The sequence below is a fragment of the Mirounga angustirostris genome, unplaced genomic scaffold (assembly GCF_029215605.1).
Source record: "Mirounga angustirostris isolate CCGP_5_RB_7025 unplaced genomic scaffold, mMirAng1.0.hap1 SCAF_2, whole genome shotgun sequence".
NCBI lineage: Eukaryota > Metazoa > Chordata > Mammalia > Carnivora > Phocidae > Mirounga > Mirounga angustirostris.
The window spans coordinates 163,121,846-163,149,665 of record NW_026991710.1 but is presented as its reverse complement, the minus strand read 5'-3'; the positions used below and the strand labels follow the sequence as shown (position 1 = coordinate 163,149,665).

Genomic DNA, 27,820 nt, shown 5'->3' with positions numbered 1-27,820 from the left:
GGAGACCTTAGGGAGAGTAGCGTTCCTCACGCATGGCCAGGAGCCTATCTCAGACCTCCAGGGCTGGGGCCCCGCCCGGGTCTCTCTGGTCTGCATCTCTATGGTAGGAAGCAAGAAAACCGGAAGTGGTTCGCCGCGGGGGTGTGGGGAGGGAGCGAGGGGCGGGGCCCCAAGGGGCGGGGCCGCCGCCACCTCCGTTGCGGACCGAGGCGAGATGGCGGCCACTGAGGGGGTCGGAGAGGCTGCGCAGGGCAGCGAGTCCGGTCAGCCGGAGCCGCCACCGCCCCAGCCGCACCCTCCGCCGCCCCAGCAGCAGCAGGAAGAAGCTATGGCGGCTGAACCCGGAGAAGCGGTGGCGTCCCCTATGGACGACGGGTTCCTGAGCCTGGACTCGCCCACCTATGTCCTGTACAGGTAACGCCCACAGCAGGGCCGCGGCACCCGAGGCCCTTCCCCCGAAGGCGGGTGCTTCACCCGGCCGGCGGTTCCGGGTCGGCTCTTCTGGCCTCGGCGTGTTCGGCCGAAGTTTCCGCCGCTTCCTTGTCCGGCCCCCCGGGGTGGAGGGGGCGCGCTCGGCGGGGTCCGGGCCCGCTTGGGGCCCTAGCGCTCTTTTCGGGGTTGCTGTTCCCGGGGCCAACGCTGTCACCGAGAGACAGAGGGGAGGCCAGACATCAGAGAGCGTAGAAGCTGCAACACACTGGACAGCACTCTTTCTTAGGCTGTTTAGGTGTGATTGAGGAATTTAAGAAATCTCCCGCTCTCTTTCATGCTCCCACAGCGCTAACCCTGATAATCTAACTGAATACCGAAGGGTTTGGGTGCTGTTTAATAGCCTGGCAGGAAGTAAGATTTAAATATAAATAAGGTCCCGATTAGCTCGCTTTAAAAACAAGGTGTAAGGGCTTCTTCTGTTAAAATGGAGAGAGCTAGAGTAAGATCTTTAAGGACTGGGACATTTTCATTCAGCATTTTCTTTAAATATTTTAGCGCCTACCATCAGACAGGCACCGAGTTTAAGCTGTAAGACCGAAAAGATATTTGTTCTTAAACTCTGTAATACATCCCTACATCACCTCGTACATAATACAAGTGGCATATAGTAGGGAGAGTTGGGTACTTTGTAACTTTCTTGCTTTTTCTCCCCAGTCCCACCCCTAGAAGTTCTTTGCTTTCTGGTAATGCCAGTTCCTTACCTCCAGTTGAACTTGCAAAGACAATTGAGAAATCCTTGTATCTTATTTTTCTTTTGTCTTATTTTTTCTTAGGTAGTTCTAGGTAAACCCATTCGATAGCTTATTTGCCTTCCGTGATTTTATGAATGAGTGAAAGTCACTATCCAGATTGTTACTGGAGTTGTTTTACACATTTAATTTGGCTATGGTAGCCCCATAATCCTCACACCTCCTCTCTGAATTGTAAAATATTCAGCTGCTTCACTTGGCTATGTCTGATTTTTCAGTGACTAAATGACAGCCTTACCTTTCTCATGCTACTTCCCCAGGCTCTAAGTCTCACACCTCAGGTAATTGTTTCCCTTGTATTTCTTCTGATATAGTGGACACAACTTCAAGATTGTCTGGATGCCACAGAATCTTTGCTGTCAATAGCTGATCAGTATAGAGAACTAAAAGACGGGTGAAAGAAAAATAATATAAAAAGAGTGGCTAAAACAAATTTAGTCATACTGGGCATTTTGCACAGAAATGTCTATAGGCACCTATTGGTGCCACCGTGTTATTTTAGCATTGATAATGAGAAATCGTATTCATTGAATGCTTATTATATACATTTATTATATGCTATATTTATAACATGGTAATGTGTATTTCATATATTGATTATATACTAACAGGATATATGTGTAATATACTTACTATGTGCTTACTATTACACACATTTTACTGCTTAACATATTATCTCACTTAATCCTCCAAACAGCCTTCTGAGGTTGGTTAGTAATATCATCTCCATTTTATAAATGAAGAAACTGAGGCCCAGAGAGATTAAGTAACTTTCTCAAGGTCACACAGCTGATAAATGGTAGAGCCTACATTCCAGCTCAGACAGTTACTAGATTTCATAACCTGCTCTCTAAAGACCACCTGGACTACCTCTCAGTATAGTAAACTAATAGTGCTTACTTTGATTTTAAAATGTCAGTTCCTAGTAAATTGTTACTCAGTTTTTTAAAATGCTAATTCCAAAAAGTCTTATTAGACCAATGAATTAAATTGATTTCTAATTTAAAACTATTGTGTACTTACTGCAAACATGTTTCTACACTTACATAAAAACTTTAAATTTGAGAACTGTTGATTTATTAACTTATTTAATGGGCAGATTATTCAATTTATGTTACTTTAAAAGTTTAATATGTTGGGGTGCTCGTGTGGCTCAGTCGGTTAAGTGTCTGCCTTCGGCTCAGGTCATGACCCAGGGTCCTGGGATCGAGCCCCATGTTGGGCTCCTGCTCATTGGGGAGTCTGCTTCTCTCTCTCCCCTGCCTGTGCTCTCTCTCTCTCTCAAATGAATAAATAAAATCTAAAAAAAAGGTTTAATATGTAAAGCAAAATGGCAAAACTTGGTCATGAAAAAAATCCAACCATGATTACATTAAAATATTTATAAGTTACTAATATTAATGGAAGTGTGGTTGTTGCTATTTTTTATTATTATGTTAATCACCATACATTACATCATTAGTTTTTGATGTAGTGTTCCATGATTCATTGTTTGCGTATAACACCCAGTGCTCCATGCAGAATGTGCCCTCCTCAATACCCATCACCAGGCTAACCCATCCTCCCACCCCCCTCCCCTCTAGAACCCTCAGTTTGTTTTTCAGAGTCCATCGTCTCTCATGGTTCGTCTCCCCCTCCGATTTCCCCCCCTTCATTTTTCCCTTCCTGCTATCTTCTTCTTTTTTTTTTTTTTTTTAACATACAATGTATTATTTGTTTCAGAGGTACAGGTCTGTGATTCAACAGTCTTACACAATTCACAGCGCTCACCATAGCACATACCCTCCCCAGTGTCTTATCACCCAGCCACCCCATCCCTCCCACCCCCCACCACTATTTTTAAAAACACCAGAGTTCTTTTTCTTCTTATGTGTTTGAATACAATCACTGAAAAAAATATATGTATTTCAGGGACAGAGCAGAATGGGCTGATATAGATCCAGTGCCGCAGAATGATGGCCCCAATCCAGTGGTCCAGATCATTTATAGTGAAAAATGTAAGTTTATTTTTTATTGGGAAAAGGTCTACAAGTCAAACTTTGTAGCAGAGTTGAAATTGACAATTATCTGGTTAGGTAGATGACAGATTTTTGTCTAATAAAGATCTAAATGACTTAAGCTAATACTCGTTTTTTAATAATTCATTTTCATGGTTAAAACTTTTATTTTGTCCAAAGAATGGACATATTCTAAGTCTAAGTAATGAATGCTACAGTATAGTATGTAATAGGTACTTGTGATTGTGCTTTTCATTTACTGTTTAATCTGCACACAAGATACAACATAAAGGAGTTACTGTTTTATGTAGAATAAACCTTGGTTGGTGAAACTTGTGCATTTTGAAATATATTTCAGCAATGAAGTGTTAGGCTCAGTTGGAATACATTAACTGATATTAAAATGAGTGGATTATTTTCTTTGACAAAGTATCATTCTTTCATAATGAATGTGAATGAAAATGCTTTGTAAATTGAAGGTCATACAAATGTTAGTTGTTCTTCTAAGAAAGTGTACATGAATAAAATGGAATGCTAGCTTTGTATTTATATGTGTGTGTGTGTATATATATATTCTGATTTCTGTTGGTTGTGGTGGCCTCATAATCCTCAAACCTCTGTGGTGTGTGTGTGTGTGTATGTGTGTGTGTTATGTACACATTTCAGTTAAGGCTTTGTTATCCAAGATCATTCCTTTTTTACAGAAAGCGTCTATTGTATTCTTTTGATTATGAAGTAATGCCAAGGAATGTTTGAAAAGGAAGTAGATGGTATGAAGGTTTGACTTATCGAATATAAAAATGTACTACTAAAAATAACTTGTGGAACTGGTGCAGAAATAAATAGATTAATAAGAAATCTAAAAATAGATCAGTATAGATGGGAACTTAATATGTGATAAAAAGGACATCTTACACTTGTATGAAAAGATGGATTAATGAAATTGGTTTTGTAACAGTAGTCTGTGCATTTGGATAGAAGTAAAATTATATCCTTATCTCATGTCTTACGTGAAAATAAATTACGGATGAATTAAAGTTCTAAAACACAACTGTAAATATACAAGGAACAAGAGAATAATCTCTCTTTCTTTTGGTGAAGAAGGTATTATTAGGCAAGATGTAAAATTCAGAATTAAGGAAAAGATCAGAAGATATAACTGCATTAAAATGCAAAGCTTTCACACTATGAAGAGAAATGATATGGAGAGATAATTCACTAGAAGAAATGGAAATATCTGTGAAGAGATGTTAACCTCATTAGTGATCAGAGAGATGAAAACCACTTTCAGATTCATTACGTACGTATAACAAAGATGTTGGAGAAACCGATACAATCATAACGTTTCTCTTGGTTAAATAATTTAAAAAAGCTTTTTTTGCAGGGTGAAAAAGATTAACATTTAAAATTCTTAATATATCATGATTAGAAACCACAAAGGAAAAAGATGGATAAATATGACCTGTCAATCAAAAACTGATAGATGAATATATCAAAATTTAAAATCTGTACAAAAGATATCCATGACCAAGTTAAAAGGGAAGCAATAGTATGGGAAAAGATACACCATATGAAACAGGATTGATGTTCAGAACTTTACAAGAAATTCCTACAAAAGGTTAAGGAAACAGGCAAACATAAAAAAATAGACAAAGGGTATATGAGCTGGTAGTTTACAGAAGAGAAAATTCCATTGGCTTTTAAAGGCGGGGGGATGTCCATTATCATTAGGAATGAAAGATATACAAATAAAATGGGAATGTTATTTCCCAACCATGCATTAAATGGTAAAAATTAAAACTATTGTACGATATCAGATCTTAGGGCATATGAACAGATACATACATTTCAGATGGTAATTTTCATGTTTAGCCATTTGGGGGTTTGGTTTAATCTAGTAAAATTGGAAAATGCTTCTATCGTATAACCTTGAAATACTGCTTCCCACTACATTCTGGGTGCACTCTGCCATATGACATCAGAAGACATGTACTAGGAGGTTAAGAACACACACTTCAGAGACAGACCAACTGATTTAAATTCTAACTTCACCATTTTACTAGCTCTATAACCTTGGACAAATTATTTAACCTTTACCTTTATTTCTCCTATGTAAAATGAGGATAACAGTAGTAGCTATAGTTGACCTTTGAATAACATGAGGGTTAGGGGTGCTGACCTCCCTCCTCCCTGCTCAGTTGAAAATCCATGTATAACTTTTGACTCCTCAGAAGTTTAATTACTAATAGCCTACTGTTCCTGGAAGTCTTACTATAATATAAATAGTCAATTAACACATATTTTGTAGTTAAATGAATTATATACTGTATTCTTACAATAAACTATGCTAGAGAAAAAGAAAATGATATTAAGAAAATCATAAGGAAGGGTGCCTGGCTGGTTCAGTCAGTAGAGCATATGACTCTTAAACTAGGGGTCATGAGTTCAAGCCCCATATGGGGATAGAGTTTAGTTTAAAAAAAAAAAGAATCGGGGCACTTGGGTGGCTCAGTTGGTTAAGTGTCTGCCTTCAGTTTGGGTCATGATCCCAGGGTTCTGAGATTGAGTCCCGCATCAGGCTCTCTGCTCAGTGGGGAGCCTGCTTCTCCCTCTCCCTCCCTGCTCCCCCAGCTTATTCTCTCTCTCAAAAAAAAATTTTTTTAAAAACTCTTAAAAAAATTCCTAAGAAAAATATGGTACTATACTGTATTGAAAAAAATCTGCGTATATGTGGACCTGTGCAGTTTAAACCCGTGTCATTCAAGGGCCAGTACTTTATAGAGTGAGTAAATTATATATATAAAATAATAAAACTGTCTGGCTCAGAGTAAGCACTATATGTATTAACTATTATAATTTGCAGCATTTTTTGAAAAAGCAAAATGTTGGAAGCCACTTACAATATTTATGTTTTGGAAAATGGATAAGTAAAACATACATTATCATACAGTTGAATACTAAGTAACCGTTAAGAGGATCTAGATCTTTTATAACATGGACAGACCTCAGAAACAATGTTGAGTGAAAAAAGCCAAGTACGTTTTAGAAACTTTGAGTATGACAGTGTATCAAATGTGTAATATTTAGTTAAAAGAATATTTTAATATTGAAAACTACAGAAAAAATCTAATGAATATAAAATTCTATTTATATAACCCCAGATTAATTTATGAGCCTATCAACTTGACATATAAAGCCATAAGGCTGTGTATTCTATTCCCACTTACAGAATTCTGTTCTGAAAAAAAAAATAGCATTCACATGTAAGTTATGCCATGTTCTTTATATGGAATAGTGGAAAAAGAGTGATGTAGATATGTATATGTTGGCATGGAAGAACATACCATTGAGGAGGAGAATGCCAAAATGGAAAGCAGTATGAAAAATATTATACCAATTTCATTAAAAATAAACAACAGGGATGCCTGGCTGACTCAGTCAGTGGAGCATGGGACTCTCCATCTCGGGATCATGAGTTCAAGCCCCATGCTGAGCATAAAGATTACTTAATAAAAATAAATAAGTAAAAATTTTAAAAAATAAACAACAAAACTACACACACACAAACACTTAGAAAAATATCTGGTAACAACCATTACCCTTGATAGAAATCCAGTGCACTGGGGAGTGGCATTGGAGTAAGGGAAACTTCATGTACTTTTCTATTGTTTACAGTGTTTGCATGGAATATATATTTCTTTTTAATTAAAAATATTTTTTGAAGTAATAAATGCTCATCTTAGAAAATTTTGAGGATGTTAAAATCAAAAGAGGACTCTTATCATCAAGAAATAGCCACTGTTACCCTCAACAAAGTAGGTTTAGAGGGAACTTACCTCAGTATAATAAAGGCCATATATGAAAAATCCATAGCTAATATCATCCTCAGTGGGGAAAACTGAGAGCTTTCTTCTACAGTTAAGAACAAAACAGGGATGTCCACTCTCACCACCTTTATTCATCCTAGGACTGGAAGCCCTAGCCACAGCAATCAGACAAGAAAAAGAAATAAAAAGCATCCAAATCGGCAAGGAAGAAGTAAAACTTTCACTATTTGCAAATGACATGATACTATATATAGAAAACCTGAAAGACCACCAAAAAACTGCTAAAACTAATAAGTTCAGTAAAGTTGCAGGATACAAAATCAATGTACAGAAATCTGTTGCATTTTTATACATCAGTGATGAAGCAGCAGAAAGAGAAATTAAGGTGTAATTCCCATTTACAGTTGCCTCCAAAACAATAAGATACCTAGGAATACACCTAACCAAAGAGGTGAAAGACCTGTACTCTGAAAACTATAAAACACTGATGAAGGGTGCTTGGGTGGCTCAGTCAGTTAAGTGAAAAAAAACTACAATGAGATAGCACCTCACACCTGTCAGAATGGCTAAAATCAACAACACAAGCAACAAGTGTTGGCGAGGATATGGAGCAAGGGGAACCCTCTGGCACTATTGGTAGGAATGCAAACTAGTGCAGCCACTCTGGAAGACAGCATAGAGGTTCCTCAAAAAGTTGAAAATAGTACTACCCTATGATCTAGCACTTGTACTACTAAGTATTTATAGAAGGAGTACAAAAATACTAATCAAAGGGATATGTGCACCCTGATGCTTATAGCAGCATTATCTACAATAGCCAAATTACGGAAGCAGTCCAAGTGCCCATCAACTGATGAGTGGATAAAGAAGATGTGGTATATATACAATGGAATATTACTGAGCAATAAAAATAATGAAATTTGCCATTTGCAACACCTTGGATGGAGCTAGAGAGTGTAATGCTAAGTGAACTAGAGAAAGACAAACACCATATGATTTCACTCATGTGGAATTTAAGAAACAAAACAAATGCACAAAGGGAAAAAGACAAACCAAGAAACTGACTCTTAACTATAGAGAACAAACAACCTGATGGTTACCAGAGGGGAGGTGAGTGGGGGGGAAGGGTGAAATAGGTGAGGGGGAGTAAGAAGTGTGCTTGTGATGAGCATCAGATGATGTATGGAAGTGATGAATCACTATATTTTACACCTGAAACTAGTATTAAACTATATGTTAACTGATGAATTTAAGTAAAAACTTTTTTAAAAAAAGAATGTTCTTGATGATGCAGTAAAAGTTACCAGTTTAAAAAGAGAAATAACCACTGTTAATATTTGGTATATAGCCGGGACGCCTGGTGCCTCAGTTGGTTAACCCTCTGCCTTCAGCTCAGGTCATGATCTCAGGGTCCTGGGATCAAGTCCCGCATCGGGCTCCCTGCTCAGGAGGGAGCCTGCTTCTCCCTCTGCCTGCCGCTCCCCCCTGCTTGTGCTCTCTCTCTCTCTCTCTGATAAATAAATAAAATCTTAAAAAAAAAAAAAATTTGGTATATAGCCTTCCACTGGTCTCATTATGTTTCCCGTCTCCACGAAGTTGGTTTTATGCTACGTATATGTGCAAGTGTATATGTTTTGTATGTGTAGATAGGTGTGTATATAAATGTATATATACATTGTATATAGAAGTAATGTGTTCTAAGCATTTTGTTATAGCTTGAAAAATATTTGGGAGCTTGGTTCTTAGTTTCATTGTTGTTTGCCACTTATATTCTTTCTAAATTTTATTCTGGTATGATTTAAATTCAGCTTTTTAAAGATAGTGTTTAGAAGTAGGTAACCTTTTAATGTCTCAGAATTTGTAAAGAGCTGTAATTGTTCATGTTTTCTAATAACTTCACTTTTGGGGTTATAGTCTAAGGAAACAATATGTGCACGTAATTAAAAAAAATTTTAATGCAAAGTTATTGGAAGATTAAAGCAGTGATTTTTATAAAGCAAAATTGAAAACAATCCACATTGCCAATAGTAACAGAATGGTTAAGCAAACAAGGATATTTTGACGTTTCCATACATCCCTTTTAAAAGTTTTTAAACTGTCAGTAGGTGTAAAATTATATACTGTAAGAAAAATAGCATAGCATGTCCACATACATTTTTAATTGTGGAAAAAAGTATTGAGGAGTGTTTTAACACATTTTTTTTTCATAGTCTGTCTTGGGGCATAATCTGTTCTCTGCCTTAAACTATACTATGTTATGAGGGCATTTCAGCTGCAGTATCTACTGGTTCATTGTGATTAGTGGCATGGGCTTTGATGTCAGACTAGATTTGGGTTTAACTTTTTTTTTTTTAATTAATTTTAAGCAATCTCTACACCCAAAGTGGGGCTCGAACTCCCAACCCCAACATTAAGAATCACATGCTCGGGGCGCCTGGGTGGCTCAGTCGTTAAGCATCTGCCTTCGGCTCAGGTCATGGTCCCAGGGTCCTGGGATCGAGCCCCGCATCGGGCTCCCTGCTCCGCGGGAAGCCTGCTTCTCCCTCTCCCACTCCCATTGCTTGTGTTCCCTCTCTCACTGCCTCTCTCTGTCAAATAAATAAATAAAATCTTTAAAAAAAAAAAGAATCACATGCTCTAGGGGCGCCTGGGTGGCTCAGTTGGTTAAGCGACTGCCTTCGGCTCAGGTCATGATCCTGGAGCCCCAGGATCAAGTCCCGCATCGGGCTCCCTGCTCGTCAGGGAGTCTGCTTCTCCCTCTGACTCTCCCCCCTCTCATGCTCTCTCTCTCATTCTCTCTCAAATAAATAAATAAAATCTTAAAAAAAAAGAATCACATGCTCTATTGACTGAGCCAACCAGGCACCCCTAGATTTGGGTTTAACTTCTGTCTGCAAGGAACACTGACCCAGTGTGAACTTGCTGATCTCTCTGAGCCTCAGTTTGTCTTGTGGAAAATGGGAATACAACAGGTTAATATTTGCCAAAGTCTAAGTTTCTTCAGTTAAGAGATTGGCAAAGATGAGAAATTTTGATATTGTCAGTGAGGATGTGGAAAAAATAGGTTATTCATACATTCTTGGAGGGAGTATATATATTGATCAGATCTTTAATTTGGCAAAACCTGTCAGCATCAACAGTGCACATCACCTTGATGCAGTAATTCTACTTGTAGGAATTTATAGAGACACTGAATTTGCACATGTGCATACACTGATACTCAGGATAGCATACAGTTTATATTCAGGACAGCAAAAGAATGAAACATTCATTTATAGGGAATGAGTTGGATAAAATTTGAATACCATACAGTGAAATGCTCTGCAGCTATTGAAGAAATGTGGTACACTTTGTAACAGGGAATCCTGTTGAAAATTATGTCTTCTCATCCCTGTTCCTCAGTATATTCATAAATAAGCATATATTTTTAACTAAATGAATAGCATGCTGCTCTGCACCTGACTTTTTTCACTTAACAGTCTTAGCAATTATTCCATAGCTGTACATACCAGAGCAGTCTCAATACTAACAACTGGGTAGTATGTCATTGTAAGGGTGTGTCATAATGGACTTAGCTCATTCTTTATCATTTGTTTCCAATTTTCATTTCCTTTTTTTTTTAAGCCAGTCAAATTTAGCAGTGGGGGGTTGTATACCAACTTTAGTGACACTAATGTTAGTAAGTTCTGATTAACCCATTACCATCAGACCAGCCTTTTAAAAGTTTTTTATGTGACCAAATACTCCAGTAAATTTCTTTGGATGCTTTGGGTACATATGGAAGTATATTTGTAAGAAAACTTCCTGGAACTGGAATTGTTGAGTCAATGAGTATGTAAGTTTTGCACTACCTTTAATAATGTGTGAGTGAAAAAAGCAAGGCCCAGAACATAGAGTGTGATGTGATCTCATTTATTTTTTTTATCTTTGTGAAGATTTTAAGTAATCTCTACACCCAACGTGAGGGTTGAACTTAAAACCCCAAGATCAAGAGTTGCATGGTCTACTGACTGAGGCAGCCAGGCCCCCAATGTGATCTCATTTGTGTAAAAAACGGGATGATGTATTTAGAACATATATTTGGAAGGATACAGTAGAATCAGTTAACAGTGGTTGCTTCTTTGGAGAAAGACTAGGAATTTAGTTGAATGGAAATTTAGTGTGAACCTTTTTGTATGGTTTGAATTTTCTACCATTGTGTACATTGCTTTTTTAGTTATGAAACTGATCAAAATACAATGTGGGAAAACCAGGTAAGTGAATTATATTTGAATATATGCACTCTTAATTTTACTTTAATGCCTGACGTCTTTCAGAGGTTTGGAGTCTGGCACTAGCCCCCTGTACATACATGAGCGGGAAGCATAGTTACACAGATGTTATGGCTGTGACACTAAAGCATTCTCAGGGTGGCATTCCCACAGTCATTTGACTTTCTTTTGTTTACTGTTATAAATGATATAAATTCAGTATTTTTCCTTGTAAGATATAACAGCATTTTGTATTATAGTGCTGAGTTTATACTATAAACTCAGGAAGATAGTCCTAATGCAGTTGTATGCTCTGTCCCCAGTTAGAGATGTTTATGATTATTTCCGGGCTGTCCTGCAGCGTGATGAAAGAAGTGAACGAGCTTTTAAACTAACCAGGGATGCTATTGAGTTAAATGCAGCCAATTATACAGTGTGGTAAGTACTACTCATTAATAGTCCCCATTTAAATGTCTCATGTTTTAGTTCAGATGGCTCTTTTTCATAACTAAACTTTGTTATCATAATTCACACTATGAGTTTAAAAGTCAGAGACTGAATGAAAAATGGCATCCTCTGTCCCCTTTCTTTTCTCTACCAGTGTCCCCTCCCCCATAGGTAAGAACTCTTTGCTATTTTTTCTTAAGTTAACCTATATATTCTAAATATGCTGACCCACATTTTACAGTATTTCAGAGTACATTCCTTTTAACAGATTGCCTTTTTTTGTTGTTTAGTTTCATTTTCTTTGTGCCAGTAAGTAATTTGTCTCCCAGGCTCTCTGATATGTGTAAAATGTGTCATTACTGCTGAACACAACAGGTAATCCTTCAGCTCCTTTTTTTTCTTCTTCACCAGTGTGGGCATTGCACATCTAATCTCAAACTCTTTCATGTGTTCGATCCCCTATCTCCAGACCTGACCTGTGTCTCTTTCTTGATTTATTCTCTCATTTTATCGACCACATCCTTGAGTAGAAGAGAACTTATAAAAGGATGTGTGGGAAATCATTTGTGAGATTTGATATATTGAAAAGTTTCTTTAGTCTCTTCTCAACTTTATTAGTAGAATTCTATATTAGAAATTGTTTTCCTTCAGAATTCTAAAACTGGTTTTCTATTTCCTTTAGCTTCTGTTGAGAACACTCCCGTTATTTCGTTTAAACCTTTTTAGTAGGTCCAGAGAATTTTTTTATGTTCGATAATTCCTTTTCTCTTTGCCTGTTTTTTCTCTTTCTGGAATGCTTTTTTTTAGTCGTATGTGGTATGTTTTTGATTGCTTTTTTTAAATTTTCATTTCTTTGTCTTTTCATTTACGTTTGAAATATTTCCTCAACTTTATCTTCTGATTTCTATCTGCACTCAAAAATTTCTAATTTCCAGGGCGCCTGGGTGGCTCAGTTGGTTAAGCGACTGCCTTCCGCTCAGGTCATGATCCTGGAGTCCGGGGATCGAGTCCCGCATCGGGCTCTCTGCTCGGCAGGGAGCCTGCTTCTCCCTCTGACCCTCCCCCCTCTCATGCTCTCTATCTCATTCTCTCTCTCAAATAAATAAATAAAATCTTTAAAAAAAAAAAATTTTTTTTTTTTTTTAAATTTCTAATTTCCAGTGGCGCCTGGGTGGCTCAGTCATTAAGCACCTGCCTTCGGCTCAGGTCATGATCCCAGAGTCCTGGGATAGAGCCCTGCATCAGGCTCTCTGCTCCGCGGGAAGCCTGCTTCTCCCTCTCCCACTCCCCCTGCTTGTGTTCCCTCTCTTGCTGTATCTCTCTCTGTCAAATAAATAAATAAAATCTTTTTTAAAAAATTACTAATCTCCAAAGCTCTTTATTATTTTCTGAATTTTTTTTAAATAGCATCTTGTCTTTTATTTCATAGATATGTGATATATTTTCATTTCTCTGTGTGTTTGTTTTGGTTTCTTTCTTTCATGTAAGTATTTTTCTCACATCCTTGACTCTCCTTTCAAACTCTCAAGAGGTAGGGAAAGTCCTGATTGGAAGCTGTGTATGTGGCAGGACTTGTCAGCTGGTGGGCTTCACTGTGAGGTTAGTGAGTGGAGATGTGGCTGTTTTGTGCGAAATCTTCACATGTCAGCAATTCTAGATCTTTTCTTGTGGTTGGTTTGTTTCTCCAAAGAAGAGTTGTCTGATTATTGCCTGAGGAGTATGTGTTTGGCTGCCACAGTTAGGGGGGTCAGGCAGGGGAAGATTGGTTGGGGTGGGGGTTCTCAGCTGTTTAGTATATTAGTGTTTTAAATTTCCCAGTTTCTAGTCTTTTTCCTTGCCCTGTGTTTCTCTTGTGTCTGGTATTCCTTTCTGCTTCAGATTTTTTCCAGAGAATAAAGCCACTTGTGTCTTGCCAGGTTTTTAGAAAGAACCACAGTTATCCTTCTGTGTGTCTCCTTTACTTTCACACAAAACACTTCACTTCTGACATTTCTGATCACCAAATGGCTGTGGGCTTTTCCCCTACCAAGCAGTTCTCTCTGATACTAGCTGTGTGTCCTACAATTTAACTCAGTTCTGACATTGTCTAACTACCTGACTTTGAGATAACGTCAGATCCCACTGATTAAAGGCTCAGTCCCACAAGACTGCCCCCTATTTCAGAGGCTAATCGCAAATCAGTTGTCACCTATGCTTCTAACCAATGGGCTATAAATCAGAGGTTCCCATGACCCCTTTCTAGGGTTCAATTAATTTGCTAGAGTGTTTGTTTACCAGTTTATTAAAGGATGTGATAAAAGGATACAGATGAACAGCCAGATGAAGAGATATATAGGGCAAAGTCTGGGAGGGTCCCAAGCTCAGGATCTTTTGTCCTCATGGAGGATATGTCCTCTCCCAGAACATGGATAGGTTCACCCATCTAGAAACTCCAACCCTCCTAGTATTGGGATGCTTTGGAGGTTCCCTCATGTAGGCATGATCAGTTATTAATTCTGTTTCTAGCCTCTCTCTTATCTAGGCAGCTGAAGGTAGAACTGATAATTCCAAGCTTCTGATCAAGGTTTGGTCTTCCTGGTGACCAGGAGCCACCTAAGGAGCCCACCTAGAGTTGCCTCAATAGAATGCTTCTAATGCTCTTTTTTTTTTTTTAAAGATTTTATTTATATATTTGAGAGAGAGAGCGTGAGCACACGAGCGGGGTGAGGGGCAGAGGGAGAGAGAGAAGCAGATTCCCTGCTGAGCAGGGAGCCCGAGGCGGGTCTCGATCCCAGAACCCTGAGATCATGACCTGAGCTGAAGGCAGACACTTAACCGACTGAGCCGTCCAGGTGCCCTGCTTCTAGTGCTCTTATCACTTAGGAATTTCTAACTGCTCCAGGAGCTCTGTGCCAGGAACCAGGGGCAGAGACCTATATATATTTTTTCTGTTATCTCACACCAGGCCAGTGATGCCGTCACCTCTCTGCTTAAGGTTGGGGGAGGGATCTTGGCTGTTAAGAGCTCTTTCTAGATTTTATACGGTTTTGTTTTTTTTTTTTAAGATTTTATTTATTTATTTGACAGAGAGATAGAGAGCACAAGTAGGCAGAGAGGCAGGCGGAGGGAGAGGGAGAAGCAGACTCTCCACTGAGCAGGGAGCCCGACGTGGGGCTCGATCACAGGACCCTGGGATCATGACCTGAGCCAAAGGCAGCCGCTTAACAACTGAGCCACCCAGGAGCCCCTAGATTTTATACTGTTTTTAACCCCATACTTGATTCCCAATTTTGAGGATACCTGACACCTGATCTCTGAACCTTTCTTCCTCTGTTGACAGGTTTTTAGCACTTTGTTTTTTAAAGTCAGGTGAACTTTTCTGTCAGCTTACTATTTTCCGTAATTTTGTTGACCTCTTCCAAATGCTGTGATATCCCTTTGTTCCTAATTCTCTTTGTCTTTGTGGTTTATACTGTTATTTATTCCCTTACTATCATTTTTGTGGGGTTTTATTAGGGTGTCAGGATAAACATTCATTTAATCTACCATGTTTCACTGGAATTCTTAGTATGATATTCCATCATTTTATATCTCTGATATGCACTTTCTTATCTTTTAAGAAATTCCTGACCGGGGGGCCTGGGTGGCTCAGTGGGTTGGGCGGCTGCCTTCGGCTCAGGTCATGATCCCAGGGTCCTGGGATCGAGCCCCACATCGGGCTCTCTGCTCCGCAGGAAGCCTGCTTCTCCCTCTCCCACTCCACTTACTTGTGTTCCCTCTCTTCGCTGTGTCTCTCTCTGTCAAATAAATAAAATCTTTAAAAAAAAAAAAAAAAATTCCTGACCATACATAACACAAAGTAACTTAGAATGTATTTTAAAATTTCCTAAGTTTATTTGCTGTTTTTTTAAAGGCAGTATACTGGATAACATTACTCATGTAAACCAAGCTTCTTGTTTATGGCCATGCTTTATGAAGCCTAGTTTTCCTTAAACTAATAAAATAGAGAAATACTGTTATCTGTCCTAGTTAGCATTATACTTTTAAAGCAGCTGTTTGTCTTTTATTATACATTGAGTTGGAAATTTTGAAGTAAAAATAGACCAGAACTAATAATCATGTTTTTAGAGAAAAGGTTTTTTTAATGATTTGATTCTGCCTATGAAGAAATTAAGAGAAACTTGTTTCATATATGAATAGCATATTTATGGTGGCTCTGAAAACAAAATATTTGATAATGTTTGTAATGGAATTAATTTATTATATGAATTATATATCTGAACGAACAAGCTGTACCATATAGGGAAATATTATAGGGAAAGAGATGTCTTTGATTCTCCTGTAATAGAACACTCGTAACCAGAGTGTTACCTAAAAATAATCATTAGTTGGTTGTGTTTTTCTCCTCTCTCAACATTTGTTGCCTTTCACTATTTTTACTTCAAAATGCTTGATTCTTCCAGTCACCAGATAGTTGTATGAGTTTGGAAAACCAAACTCAGTTACATTGCTAAATTATTGGTTATATAGAATATCTACCAAAAAAAGAAGTGTGTCTAACTATGTTGTTTTACCTTCATCAGATACTGTGGCTAGGCAGTTTATGTAGAGTAATGAAACAATGCTTGGTGTTTGCTATAGGCATTTTCGGAGAGTTCTCTTAAAGTCACTTCAAAAGGATCTACATGAGGAAATGAACTACATCACTGCAATAATTGAGGAACAGCCCAAAAACTATCAAGTTTGGTAAGATGAAAATAGGAAGGAAATACGTCATTATGTTAATATTACCTGCCCAGTAGGTGATGAGATTACAGGGAATTGTTTGGTTTTTTAATAATTTTAGTACTTTGCATTGGAGCTAATGTTACCTGTCTCATAGGGTTGTTAGGATTAAATGAGATTTTTTTTTTTTTAAGGGAGAGGAGATTGGGGTGGGGGAGCAGAGGGAGAGAAAGAGAATCTTAAGCAATCTCCACATTCAGCAAGGAGCCCCTCGATTTCACGACCCTGAGATCATGACCTGAGCTGAAATCAAGAGTTGGATGTTTAACCAGTTGAGCCACCCAGGTGCTCCTAAATGAGATGATTTTATGTTTAGTGCTTAAAGTGGTGCCTAACCTCAAGTTAACACTCAAATATGTGTACTGCTATTATTATTTAAAAATTGACATTAGCATATAATACTGTTGGAAAAGTTTTGAGTAAAGAATCTGAAAAAATGTTTTCTCTCCAGTGTGTTAAAAAATGACTTTCTGGTATTTCATCTTTCATTCGTTTATTCAAAATTTTTTTATTGATGGCGGGGATACAAAGATGAACCACACAGTCTAACAGGGAAAGCACATAATAAAGCCAGTTATCTTACAGTGCAGTGTGAAAACCACAATGGTGCAGAGTGTTTTACAGAGTATATTTGTTCTAGAAGCTAAGCCCTAAATTAGCATAGACAAACTATAGGGATTATTATGGGTGAGTTGAACAGAACACAGTGGAGGAAAAAAAGAGGCGATATGGAGCAGGAGGACAGAGAACAAATAGGAAAGAAATAGAGTTTGAACAGCACCTGGCATATAGTGAGCACCCCTTGAATGGAAGCTACTGTGGTTGCTGTTATTTTAGAGATGGAGGAGGAGGTACTGCTGGTGGTAGTGGTGAGGGTCAACTTGACATGCGGAAGGACCTAATTCTTAAGTTTTTCCTAAATTACAGAATTTACCAGGAACCTAGAAAAGTAAATTATTACTAGTGTTCACTAACTTGGGAGATTTCTGAAATAAATTTAGAAGCCTTTCCCACTAGGATATTCCTCTTAGTAGTATCTTGCCTTCTTAATATTCTGTAAGATGAATTTTTAAATTTTCCATTCATTCATTCATTCATTCATTCATTAAGCATTGAATCTTTCCCCTTTTCCCATCACTCCTACTCACTTTTAGTATATTGAATATTAATGATTTTGTTTAAAAACAGCTTTTTTGAGGTATAACTCACATACTATTTACCTATTTATTTATTTATTTTTAAAGTAAGCTCTGCACCCAATGTGGGGCTTGAACTCATGACCCCAAGTTCAAGAGTCCCATGATCTACCAACTGAGCCAGGCAGGCACCCCTACTATTTACCCATTTTTTAAAATTTAAATTCAATTAGCCAACATCATTAGTCTATTTACCCATTTAAAATGTATAGTCAGTGGTGTTAGTGTATTTACAAAATACGTACAACCATCACTACAGTGACTTTTAAAACATTTTCACTAATAGATTTTTATAAATATTTCAGCTAAGAAAAATTATAAAAATAGAACCAAACAGAAAACTCTTAGAAGCATTTTCCTAGTACAGAAACAACTCTTGACAAACTTGGAACTTGTCATAGCTACTTGCCAGAGTAGAAGCAAATTCAGTTCTGCCCACGAATTGATGGAATGAGCAGTTGCTTGTATGTGATGCTGTGGACTTAAGAAAAATTAAAAGCCTATTTATAACCAGAGGAGCTTCTGTACTTGATTAAATAGTATCACATTTCCTGTAGTCTGATTATGCCATCTGGCAATGTTTCAAAATTCTTTGATAGGATCTTGTGGTTGTCAAAAGATTACTTCCAGATTTAGATTGAAATAAACCTTCTTTAAACCCTAAGTAAGTATCTGATTTCATTTTACACACAAATCATTGTTTTATGTTTCTCAACTTTTCTTAGTGTTCTGGAATTTTTCCCTCTGAGTGTTTCTTCTTTGTTACCTTTTCTCTCCAGTATAATCTTGAGAATTAGAGGTGAATTTCTGTTTTTTGAGTGTTCCTCGACATCACATAGTACAACACACGCAGTTGATACTTCAGTTCTTGGATACATTAACACAAAACTTTTTTCTTCTCCCTGCTTTAGGCATCATAGGCGAGTATTAGTGGAATGGCTAAAAGATCCATCTCAGGAGCTTGAATTTATTGCTGATATTCTTAATCAGGATGCAAAGAATTATCATGCCTGGCAACATCGACAATGGGTTATTCAGGTATTGCCTTTCTTGTTAAAATGTTTTTCAGATTGTTTTAACTGAATTAAATAATTAAAATTACTGTTAAATTGTAAGTATACTCTTGAACGAAAACACATAAAGATCACACAAAATATAATGACTAAGAATTATTAAGATACTTAATTAAAACCTGACATCCTTCATGCTGATTAATCTTTTAATCTCTCAAGATCTGTTGTAAGTAGTTTCATATTAAAGAAGAATAGTAACTTTTGTATTTTTTAAATTGAATTTGCATCACATCTTATATTTATTAGCAAATTGAATAGAAAAGGTAGTTGTAATTTTCTGATACAGCTGTGTTATTTTAATTAACAAGGGCGTGGCACCTACAGGGGTTTTTTACATACACAAACTTTGGAATATGATTTTACAGTAATAGATAGTATTTTATTTCTTCCCACTTGTTAGAATTTTATGCTAAACCCTGAATAGAAGAGAAGAGTTGTTCAGGGTTTAGCATAAAATTCTAACTCCCACTCTGGGCATTTATTTATTCCAGCAAACAATTCTAGTGTTGTTTCCTGTGAATTTTTTCCAGTGATTGCTACTTTGTGCACTATTCATTATACAAGAGCAGTTAACAAAATTTTTTTTTTTTAAAGATTTTATTTATTTATTTGACAGAGAGAGACACAGCGAGAGAGGAAACACAAGCAGGGGGAGTGGGAGAGGGAGAAGCAGGCTTCCCACTGAGCAGGGAGCCCGATGTGGGGCTCGATCCCAGGACCCTGGAATCATGACCTGAGCCAAAGGCAGACGCTTAATGACTGAGCCACCCAGGCGCCCCAACAAAATTTTTTTTTACTTAAAAATATAAGCTTTTCTAAATTTGATTAAAGGGATACATTTTCTAAAGATATTTGGTATTTTTGTTTTTTATATGAAATTCTACCCTTTTGCCATTATCAGATAAGAAATATAACTCCAGGGGTGCCTGGGTGACTCAGTCATTAGGCATCTGCCTTTGGCTCAGGTCATGATCCCAGGGTCCTGGGATCAGGCCCCGTGTTGGGCTCCCTGCTTGGTGGGAAGCCTGCTTCTCCCTCTCCCATTCCCCCTGCTTGTGTTTCCTCTCGCTGTGTCTCTCTCTGTCAAATAAATAAATAAAATCTTAAAAAAAAAAAAAAAAAAAAGAAATATAACTCCATTAGCTTTTTCATAATTAACATCCCCAACTTTTGCAGCATTTGTTAAGTTTTGACTTTTCATTCCTTTTTTAAATTGTCTTAATTGATTTTCTCCTGCCCATAATTTTTTTTACTAAAACAGCTTTATAACGTAAAGATTTGTATCTAAATATAGTTGTGTATATTTCTCCACATGTATTTTAATGTAATTTTATCATATGTGCATTTTTAATACTTCTTTTTTACTTAATATTATGTATTCATATCAAATCCATCCTATTAATATACTATACTATATTTAATCATTTTCTGAGTTTGGTTTTTTCCCCCTCTAAATTTTCACCTTAATGCATAAGTATTTAGTTACATATACCTTTTTTGCCTGTGATTTAGTCCCCAAGAGAATACTTCTTGGGTCTGTTTAAGTAGTATAAACATGTCTCTTGGTATATAAATTGTTCTCAAGAAGATAGTACCAAATCACAGGCCACTTTGCTCTCTCTTACTTATTTTTCTCTTTCTTTGTGACCATTCCCTTGTCTTTGATGACTTTTCTTTCCCCTTCCACTTCCTCGACCTGCAACTATCATTTTCCTCTAAATATGTGATGAGTCCCACATCTTCACTAGCTTCACTAGCTTTGCTGAAATTTCATTTATTTTTATTTATTTTTTTAATATTTTGTTTATTTGACAGCGAGAGAGCATAAGCAGGGGGAGCAGCAGAGGGGAAGGGAGAAGCAGGCTCCTCACTGAGCAGGGAGCCTGATGCGGGGCTCGATCCCAGGACCCTGGGATCATGACCTGAGCTGAAGGCAGACATTTGACCAACTGAGCCACCCAGGCGCCCCTATTTATTTATTTTTTTATTATTAATAATGGGACATTTCTACGCGCCCCCGGCTAGCTCGCTCAGTGGAGCATGTGACTCTTGATCTTGGGGTTGTTCTTAAAAAACAAAAGTAATGGGACATTTCTAATTGGATATTTTTTCTTTTCTCTTAGGAATTTAAACTTTGGGATAATGAGCTGCAGTATGTAGACCAACTTCTTAAAGAGGATGTGAGAAATAACTCTGTCTGGAACCAAAGATACTTCGTAATTTCTAACACCACTGGCTACAATGATCGTGCTATATTGGAGAGAGAAGTCCAGTTAGTAATCTCCTTCACTTGTTCACTCATTTTTTTTTTTTAAGATTTTATTTATTTGTCAGAGAGAGAGAGAGCGCACAAGCAGGAGGAGTGGCAGTGAGAGGGAGAAGCAGGCTCCCTGCTGAGTGGGGAGCCCGATATAGGACTTGATCCCAGGACCCTGAGATCATGACCTGAGCTGAAGGCAGCTGCTTAACCAACTGACCCACCCAGGCGTCCCTCATTAAAAGAGTATTTGTGTGCCTATCATGTCTCAGGCATCGGGGATCCAGCAAAGATCAAGACTGCCCCTGATCCTGCCTTCATTGAATAGGACAGAATACTTAGATGAAAACCTTAAGGACAAATTTATAGCTACTGTAGTATACCTCTACACTGTAGTGTCTTAAGTTTCTTGAAATATTGTTGCTATCACAGATTGAGAAGAAATCAGATTACATAGTGTCTAGGAAGCTTTATTTTTAAAACTATCTCATTAAATTCTGGTGTCCTTTAGATAATAGTCCTCAGGAGCCCTGTTACTCTACTGTGCAGGGTTTGGAGCAGGACGTCTTTGTTGTAGGAGGCTGTCTTGTACATTATAGGATGTGGAGTGGCATTCCTAGCCTTTACACCCTATATATCAGCGTAACCCACTCTCCCCCCATGTTGTGACAAACAAAATGTCCCCAGACATGGCCAAATGTCCACTGTGGGGTAAAACCATCCCTAGTTGAAAACTACTGCTTTAGCATACAAAAAGCTATTATAAGCGCTAGAATTTTTTGAATTGGAATGAATACTAATATCCATAAACATTAATAGTCACCTCTTTTCTGACTTTGTCTCTTTTGTCTCAGTGTCTGTTTTAAATTTGAATATTATTTATTGTTTTTATAGCCTGATGAGAACATACTCATAATTTTTTTTTCATACTCATAATTTTAATCATAAAAGTTGTCTTAGGGGCTCCTGGCTGGCTCAGTCAGTGGAGCATGTGACTCTTCATCTCAGGGTCATGAGTTTTAAGCCCCATGTTGGCCCTAGAGCTTACTTAAAAAAATTTAAAAATAAAAAAATAAAAGTTGTTTTAACAGCTCCTGGGAAGAGCTGATGTTTATGACCATCTGCCTTCATCTCCCTTCTTATTACTTCTGTTTGGGTCAGGGCAGCTAGCTTTTCTCTGTTCTTTATAGGGTTCTGGTGATTTAAATTAAAAGGAAAAGAGGTCTGTCATCCAGTGTCCTGCATTAACTCTCTGTCTGCTGTAGGCTTCTTTCTGGAGCATACACATTCCCCTCAAGCATGTCTCATGCTTTTTTACTGTTCGACTCTTCAAAGCTATGCTGTCTAATATGGTAGTCACTAGCCACATATGGCTACTTAAGTTCAAATTAATTAAAATCACATAATTCCGTTCCTCAGTTATATGAATTACTTCCCAGGGGTTCCGTACCCACATGTGGCTAATGACTACTATATTGGGCAGCACAGATACAGAACATTTTCATCATCATAGCAAGTTCTGTTGAATAGTATTGATATGAGGGGTAACAGTGAACTTACTGAAATAATTTTATTACTCTCAAACCTAAATACTGGGGCTTGAGTAGAGAAAATTCAGACTCATCATCCAGCCCTCTATATAGTACTTTTTTTTATTTTAGAGTTGGTATTCTGTTACGAAAATTAGGACAAAGCACTCTGAAGGACAGTAAAGTGTCATCCTTTAGAGATTTCAATAGCTTTCTTGCTAAAAGGTAGACTGCTTCAGGTTATTCTTCCTTGAATTAACCCAGTTAATAATTAGGGATTTCAAATACTACATATTCCTTATTTACTATAGCATACTTCATTAGGTTAGGTGTAATAAGATACTTGAAAGTTGAGTATGAAGAGTGAAAAATGGAAACGTCTCACAGTTTTCAAAGGCAGATCACTGGTTTTTTATTACCAAATAGAAACAATCAGTCAGGAATCTGAGACTTTTCCACAGGCACCTGGCTGGCTCAGTTGGTGGAGCATGCAACTCGTGATCTCGGGGTTGTGAGTTTGAGCCCTACATTGGATATAGAGATTACTTAAAAAGAAAATCTCTAAAAAATTGTTTAGAAAAAAAATCTATGGGCGCTTGGGTGGCTCAGTTGGTTAAGCGACTGCCTTCGGCTCAGGTCATGATCTTGGAGTCCCAGGATTGAGTCCCGCATCGGGCTACCTGCTCAGCAGGGAGTCTGCTTCTCCCGCTCCCCCCTCTTGTGCTCTCTCTCACTCTCTCTCTCAAATAAATAAATAAAATCTTTAAAAAAAAAAAAATCTAAGAGTTTTCCATATTTAAGGCTTATCATACCATTAAGATAGGTAAAAGAAATATTTAAAATGCTAAGAGTAGCTGTAGTTATCTAGAATTTAGTTTAACTAGATTTTTTAACTCTTAAAGAATATAGATTTATCTGATTATTTTCTGTTTTTTTTTCCTTTTATTATAAAAGTAATACAGTCTAGTTGTAGGGGAAAACTGTTCTGAATTGTGTAAAGTAAAACATCAAAATCTCTTACTCTCTCTTCCCATACCCCATTCTTTAGAGTGAGCTACAATTAGTGCAGATCCTTCCAAACCTTATTAAAGTACATTTGCAAACATGTATGCCCCGCAACGTAGGCAATGGTATTATACACATTGCTTTTTTCATTTTATATGTCATGGCCATATTTTCATGAGTACTACTAGTACTATTAATAATAGTTACCATTTATTTTATTTTATTTATCTATCTTTTAAAGATTTTATTTTATTTAGAGGGAGAGAGAGAATCTCCAGCAGACTCTGCACTGAGTGTGGAGCCCAACACAGGGCTCAATCCCACAACACTGAGATCATGACCCGAGCCGAAATTAAGAGTCCGATGCTCAAATGATTGAGCCACCCAGGGGCCTCAACAATTACCATTTATTAAGCATTTACTACATGCCAGGAATTCTTATTTAATTTTCATAACAACACTGTGGGATACTTGATAAGGAACTTGAGGTTCAGAGTAGTTCTATAGTGTGCCTAAGAGCACACAGATAATAATTGGTGGGGCTAAGATTAGAATCTAAGCAGTCTGGGGCACCCAGCCAGTTCAGTGGGTAGAGCATGCAGCTCTTGATCTTGGGGTCGTGAGTCCGAGGAGTTGTGAGTTCAAGTCCTGTGTTGGGTATAGAGATTACTTAAAAAAAACAAAAACAGCACCAACAACAAAAAAACAAAGAAGCTAGGCACTCTGACCTCAAACTTCATGTTTTAACCATTAAAATAGATCATGCTTTAGTGCATAGGTATATGAATAAAATTCTTTAGGTATTGCAAAATGAAATAATCTTCTACAATGCCTAGTGAAAACATGCAGGGACATGGTTTGAAAAATAACTGGAAATACTAGTTTATGTAAAATTAGTTGAAAAAAACTTTTTCATAATGCTGGATGAGTTTATTGTTCTAGTATTCCCCCCTTACCTGCAGTCTTGCCTTCTGCAGTTTCAGTTACTCATGGCAGCTTTAGTCCAGAAGCGTATGATCCTCCTGAGGACACAGGTGTGGTGAGACAGTAGGTAGTATAGCCTAATGCTACATCACAATGCCTGTCATTGACCTCACTTCAACTTATCATGTAGGCATTGTCTTAAATCATCACAAGAAGGGTGAGTACAGTCTAATAAGGTATTTTGAGAGAGACTACATTCATAAAACTTTTATTACAATGAGTATATTATGATCTGTTTATTAATTGTTAATCTTAGTGTGCCTATAAATTAAGCTTTATCATAGGTATGGATGTATAGGAGAAAACATGGTATATATAGGATTTGATACTCTGGTTTCAGGCATCTACTGGGCGTTTGGGAACCCATCCTATGGAGAAAGGTGGACTACTGTACTCTCTGGGAAAAAAAAATGCCCTCGTAACAGTAATGAAACAATAAATAAAAATAAAACAGCAATAAAACCAAGATTAGTAAAGTTTAGTCAGTGAGTGACTTACTCGTTTGAACAAGTATGTAGTGAAGCTAAATTCTGTCACTCCCTTGGAATTTGTTGTAATTGGATCTAAATTGTACTTAATAATCTGGTTAAAGGGAAAAGAAAGGGAGTGTCCATTTTGACTGGTAATCACATCATAGTTAACTAGTAATCTTGTTTCAGAATATAAGAAATATACATTTGTGTTGATTTCTCATTTTTATTCTTTGTCTATAAAATTTCCATGCTATTTTTATTACAGCTCCTAAGATTATCTAGTTCTCCTTTTTGAATGATTTAAATTGGGCATAAGTAGATCTTAGACTTTTTCTCAAGATTGCTTTACCAATAAAAGGAAAAAACCTCCTGTTTTAGCTGACATTTTCTTCAAAGGGAAAGCCTAAATTAAAGGAAATCCTCCACATCAGTTCATTTTCCTGTTGTGAATTGAGCCTTCATATTAGTTAGGTGTCCTTTCCCAGAATTGGTTACAAATTTACAGGAGGGAGGAACTATGTAACTATGAATTGAAAACTGCTGACTTGAAGAATTCTCTCTAATTTAGATATGACCTAGACCTAGTCATAGCCCACTAAGATAAATGAAAGCACATATCCAAGCTGTGCCACAATCTTATTAAAACTGTTTCTAACTATTGCACTGCTCTTAAAATTACACATATTTCTTTGTGGTCTTTTTCTTATAGGTACACTCTAGAAATGATCAAACTAGTACCGCATAATGAGAGTGCATGGAACTATTTGAAAGGGTAAGAGGTTGTTTTGGATTGTTTTATATAAAAACCACCTGCTAATATGATGTATCATGGAATGTATTCCATTAATCAGATTCCAAAAGGATATCAAAGAATTACCCATTTTTCTGGATCTAAGAGAAGTATACCAGTGTTAGATGGTGACACCAAGAACAGTGCCTTCTAGCCTTCTCTTCATCCCCCAAGCACATACCAGCACAGTTTTTGGAATAGTCCATGACTAAACAGTAATAGAGTTATAGTTGTATTTATGAATCCTATAGTCTTTATCTCAAAGAATGGGATATACACACTTAGTTTCTGTTTAGCCCAGGAACATAGTAAAGACAAAGCAAACTATTTACAAGCAGATTGCACAGATGCATAGCCAACCTTTCTCTTTTCATTTCTAGAGATCTCCTGTTACAAGTCTCATTCCTTAAATTGACAAGGTTTCACTTGCCTGGTTACTGATACAACCAGGCTCCTTTTCGAGCTTAGAGGTCTCCCTGGAGACTAGGCCCAAAGAACATAAAGTATGGAGCCCAGTCACATTTGGAGATATATCCAGGGTTGGGGCCTATAACATCTGGAGAGCTAAAAGAATAAGGAACCATCTCAAGAAGAAACAGAAACTTCTCTCTTGTTTTCTTCCTTACTTTTTTAATTTTAAGAAGATGGTTTATTTTCTGATTTAATTGTGTGTGTGTTGCAGTTTGAGTTATAAATGATCACTTTTAAGTTTCATTATTCTTTTTAACTAATTATACTCAGCTCATAATTATCTAATAATAAAACTCACACATAATTTAAAATTTTCATTTAGTTTTTCATTCATTCAAAATAAGTCTCCTCTCTTGCTCGTGTTACAGAGGTCATTTTCTTACGATCTTTTTATTATTTTTGTTCTTCCTTCTCAAAATTGAGAATAATTTTTTTTAGGATTTTACAGGATCGTGGTCTTTCCAAATATCCAAATCTGTTAAATCAGTTACTTGATTTACAACCAAGTCACAGTTCCCCCTACCTAATTGCCTTTCTCGTGGATATCTATGAAGACATGCTAGAAAACCAATGTGACAACAAGGAAGACATTCTTAATAAAGCATTAGAGGTAAGTCAGTAGAACTCTGTTCTTGGTGTCTCAGAATTTGGTCTGTCCAATGCCACTATATTCATACCCTTTTCAGCATGTTCACTCGAGTTCAGTGCAGGACTATTTCCACTGTTCAGGGCAAAACCCACATCACTAGTGAACACAGTGTATGATTATAATGATGTATCTCATTTGAACATGTTCTGAGTTTAACAGTTGGCTCAAAAGCATTTGCCCTAGAGATTGATTTACACATTATCTTTAAAGAATTTTTGTTTTTCATTTTCAGTTGTGTGAAATTCTAGCTAAAGAAAAGGACACTATAAGAAAGGAATATTGGAGATATATTGGAAGATCCCTTCAAAGCAAACACAGCACAGAGGGTGACCCACCAACAAATGTACAGCAATAACACCATCTGGAAGAACTCGATGGAATGCTTTTATTTTTTTAAGAGACTCTAATGCAGGAGTTTAAAACTAAAGCGGTCATTCCCTTTGCCTGTGGTGTAAAACGTGCATTGCACAGGTACTGCTTTTTAACAAGAACTAAGTGTGATGCTCCTTCGGTGCTGCTGCTATTCAGACTAGTAATTTGATTCTTTTAAAGCAAAGTAATTTGGGGGGAGGGCGAAGAAACAAAGTCCCACGAAGGAGCTTTTGTAGACTTATCAACATTTACTCTAATCCCTTAGCATCAGCTCCTCCCTAAAGGGAATATGTGTCAGGATTTGCAGCATTAATGAACGCTGGTAACTTGTATGTAATGGGTATAAGGTAACTTAAATTTGGGTCCAGGAAGCAGGGAATGCAGTGTTACATTAGAGCTGCTCTGCCACACTCACAGTATCTTGCTATCACTGTAACCAACTAATGCCAAAAGAATGGTTTTGTAATAAAATTATAGATGTATCCTAAAACTTGA

The 27,820-nt window shown here is 37.3% G+C and overlaps 1 protein-coding gene across 2 annotated transcripts; it reads left to right on the top strand.

The window, feature by feature from the left end:
* The first annotated feature begins 165 nt into the window (after window positions 1–165).
* On the top strand, window positions 166–27,820 carry FNTA (farnesyltransferase, CAAX box, subunit alpha). 2 transcript variants are annotated; one of them, XM_064585460.1, is made up of 9 exons: window positions 167–414; window positions 3,153–3,238; window positions 11,639–11,753; window positions 16,383–16,487; window positions 18,634–18,760; window positions 20,919–21,067; window positions 25,753–25,815; window positions 26,743–26,914; window positions 27,186–27,820. In XM_064585460.1, exons 1-9 carry the CDS (start codon window positions 215–217, stop codon window positions 27,306–27,308), a joined length of 1,140 nt encoding a protein of 379 aa, XP_064441530.1. In that variant the 5' UTR covers window positions 167–214; the 3' UTR covers window positions 27,309–27,820. The 2 variants fall into 2 exon arrangements, with proteins under 2 accessions (XP_064441531.1, XP_064441530.1); XM_064585461.1 differs by lacking the exon at window positions 16,383–16,487 and having other exon boundaries at window positions 166–414.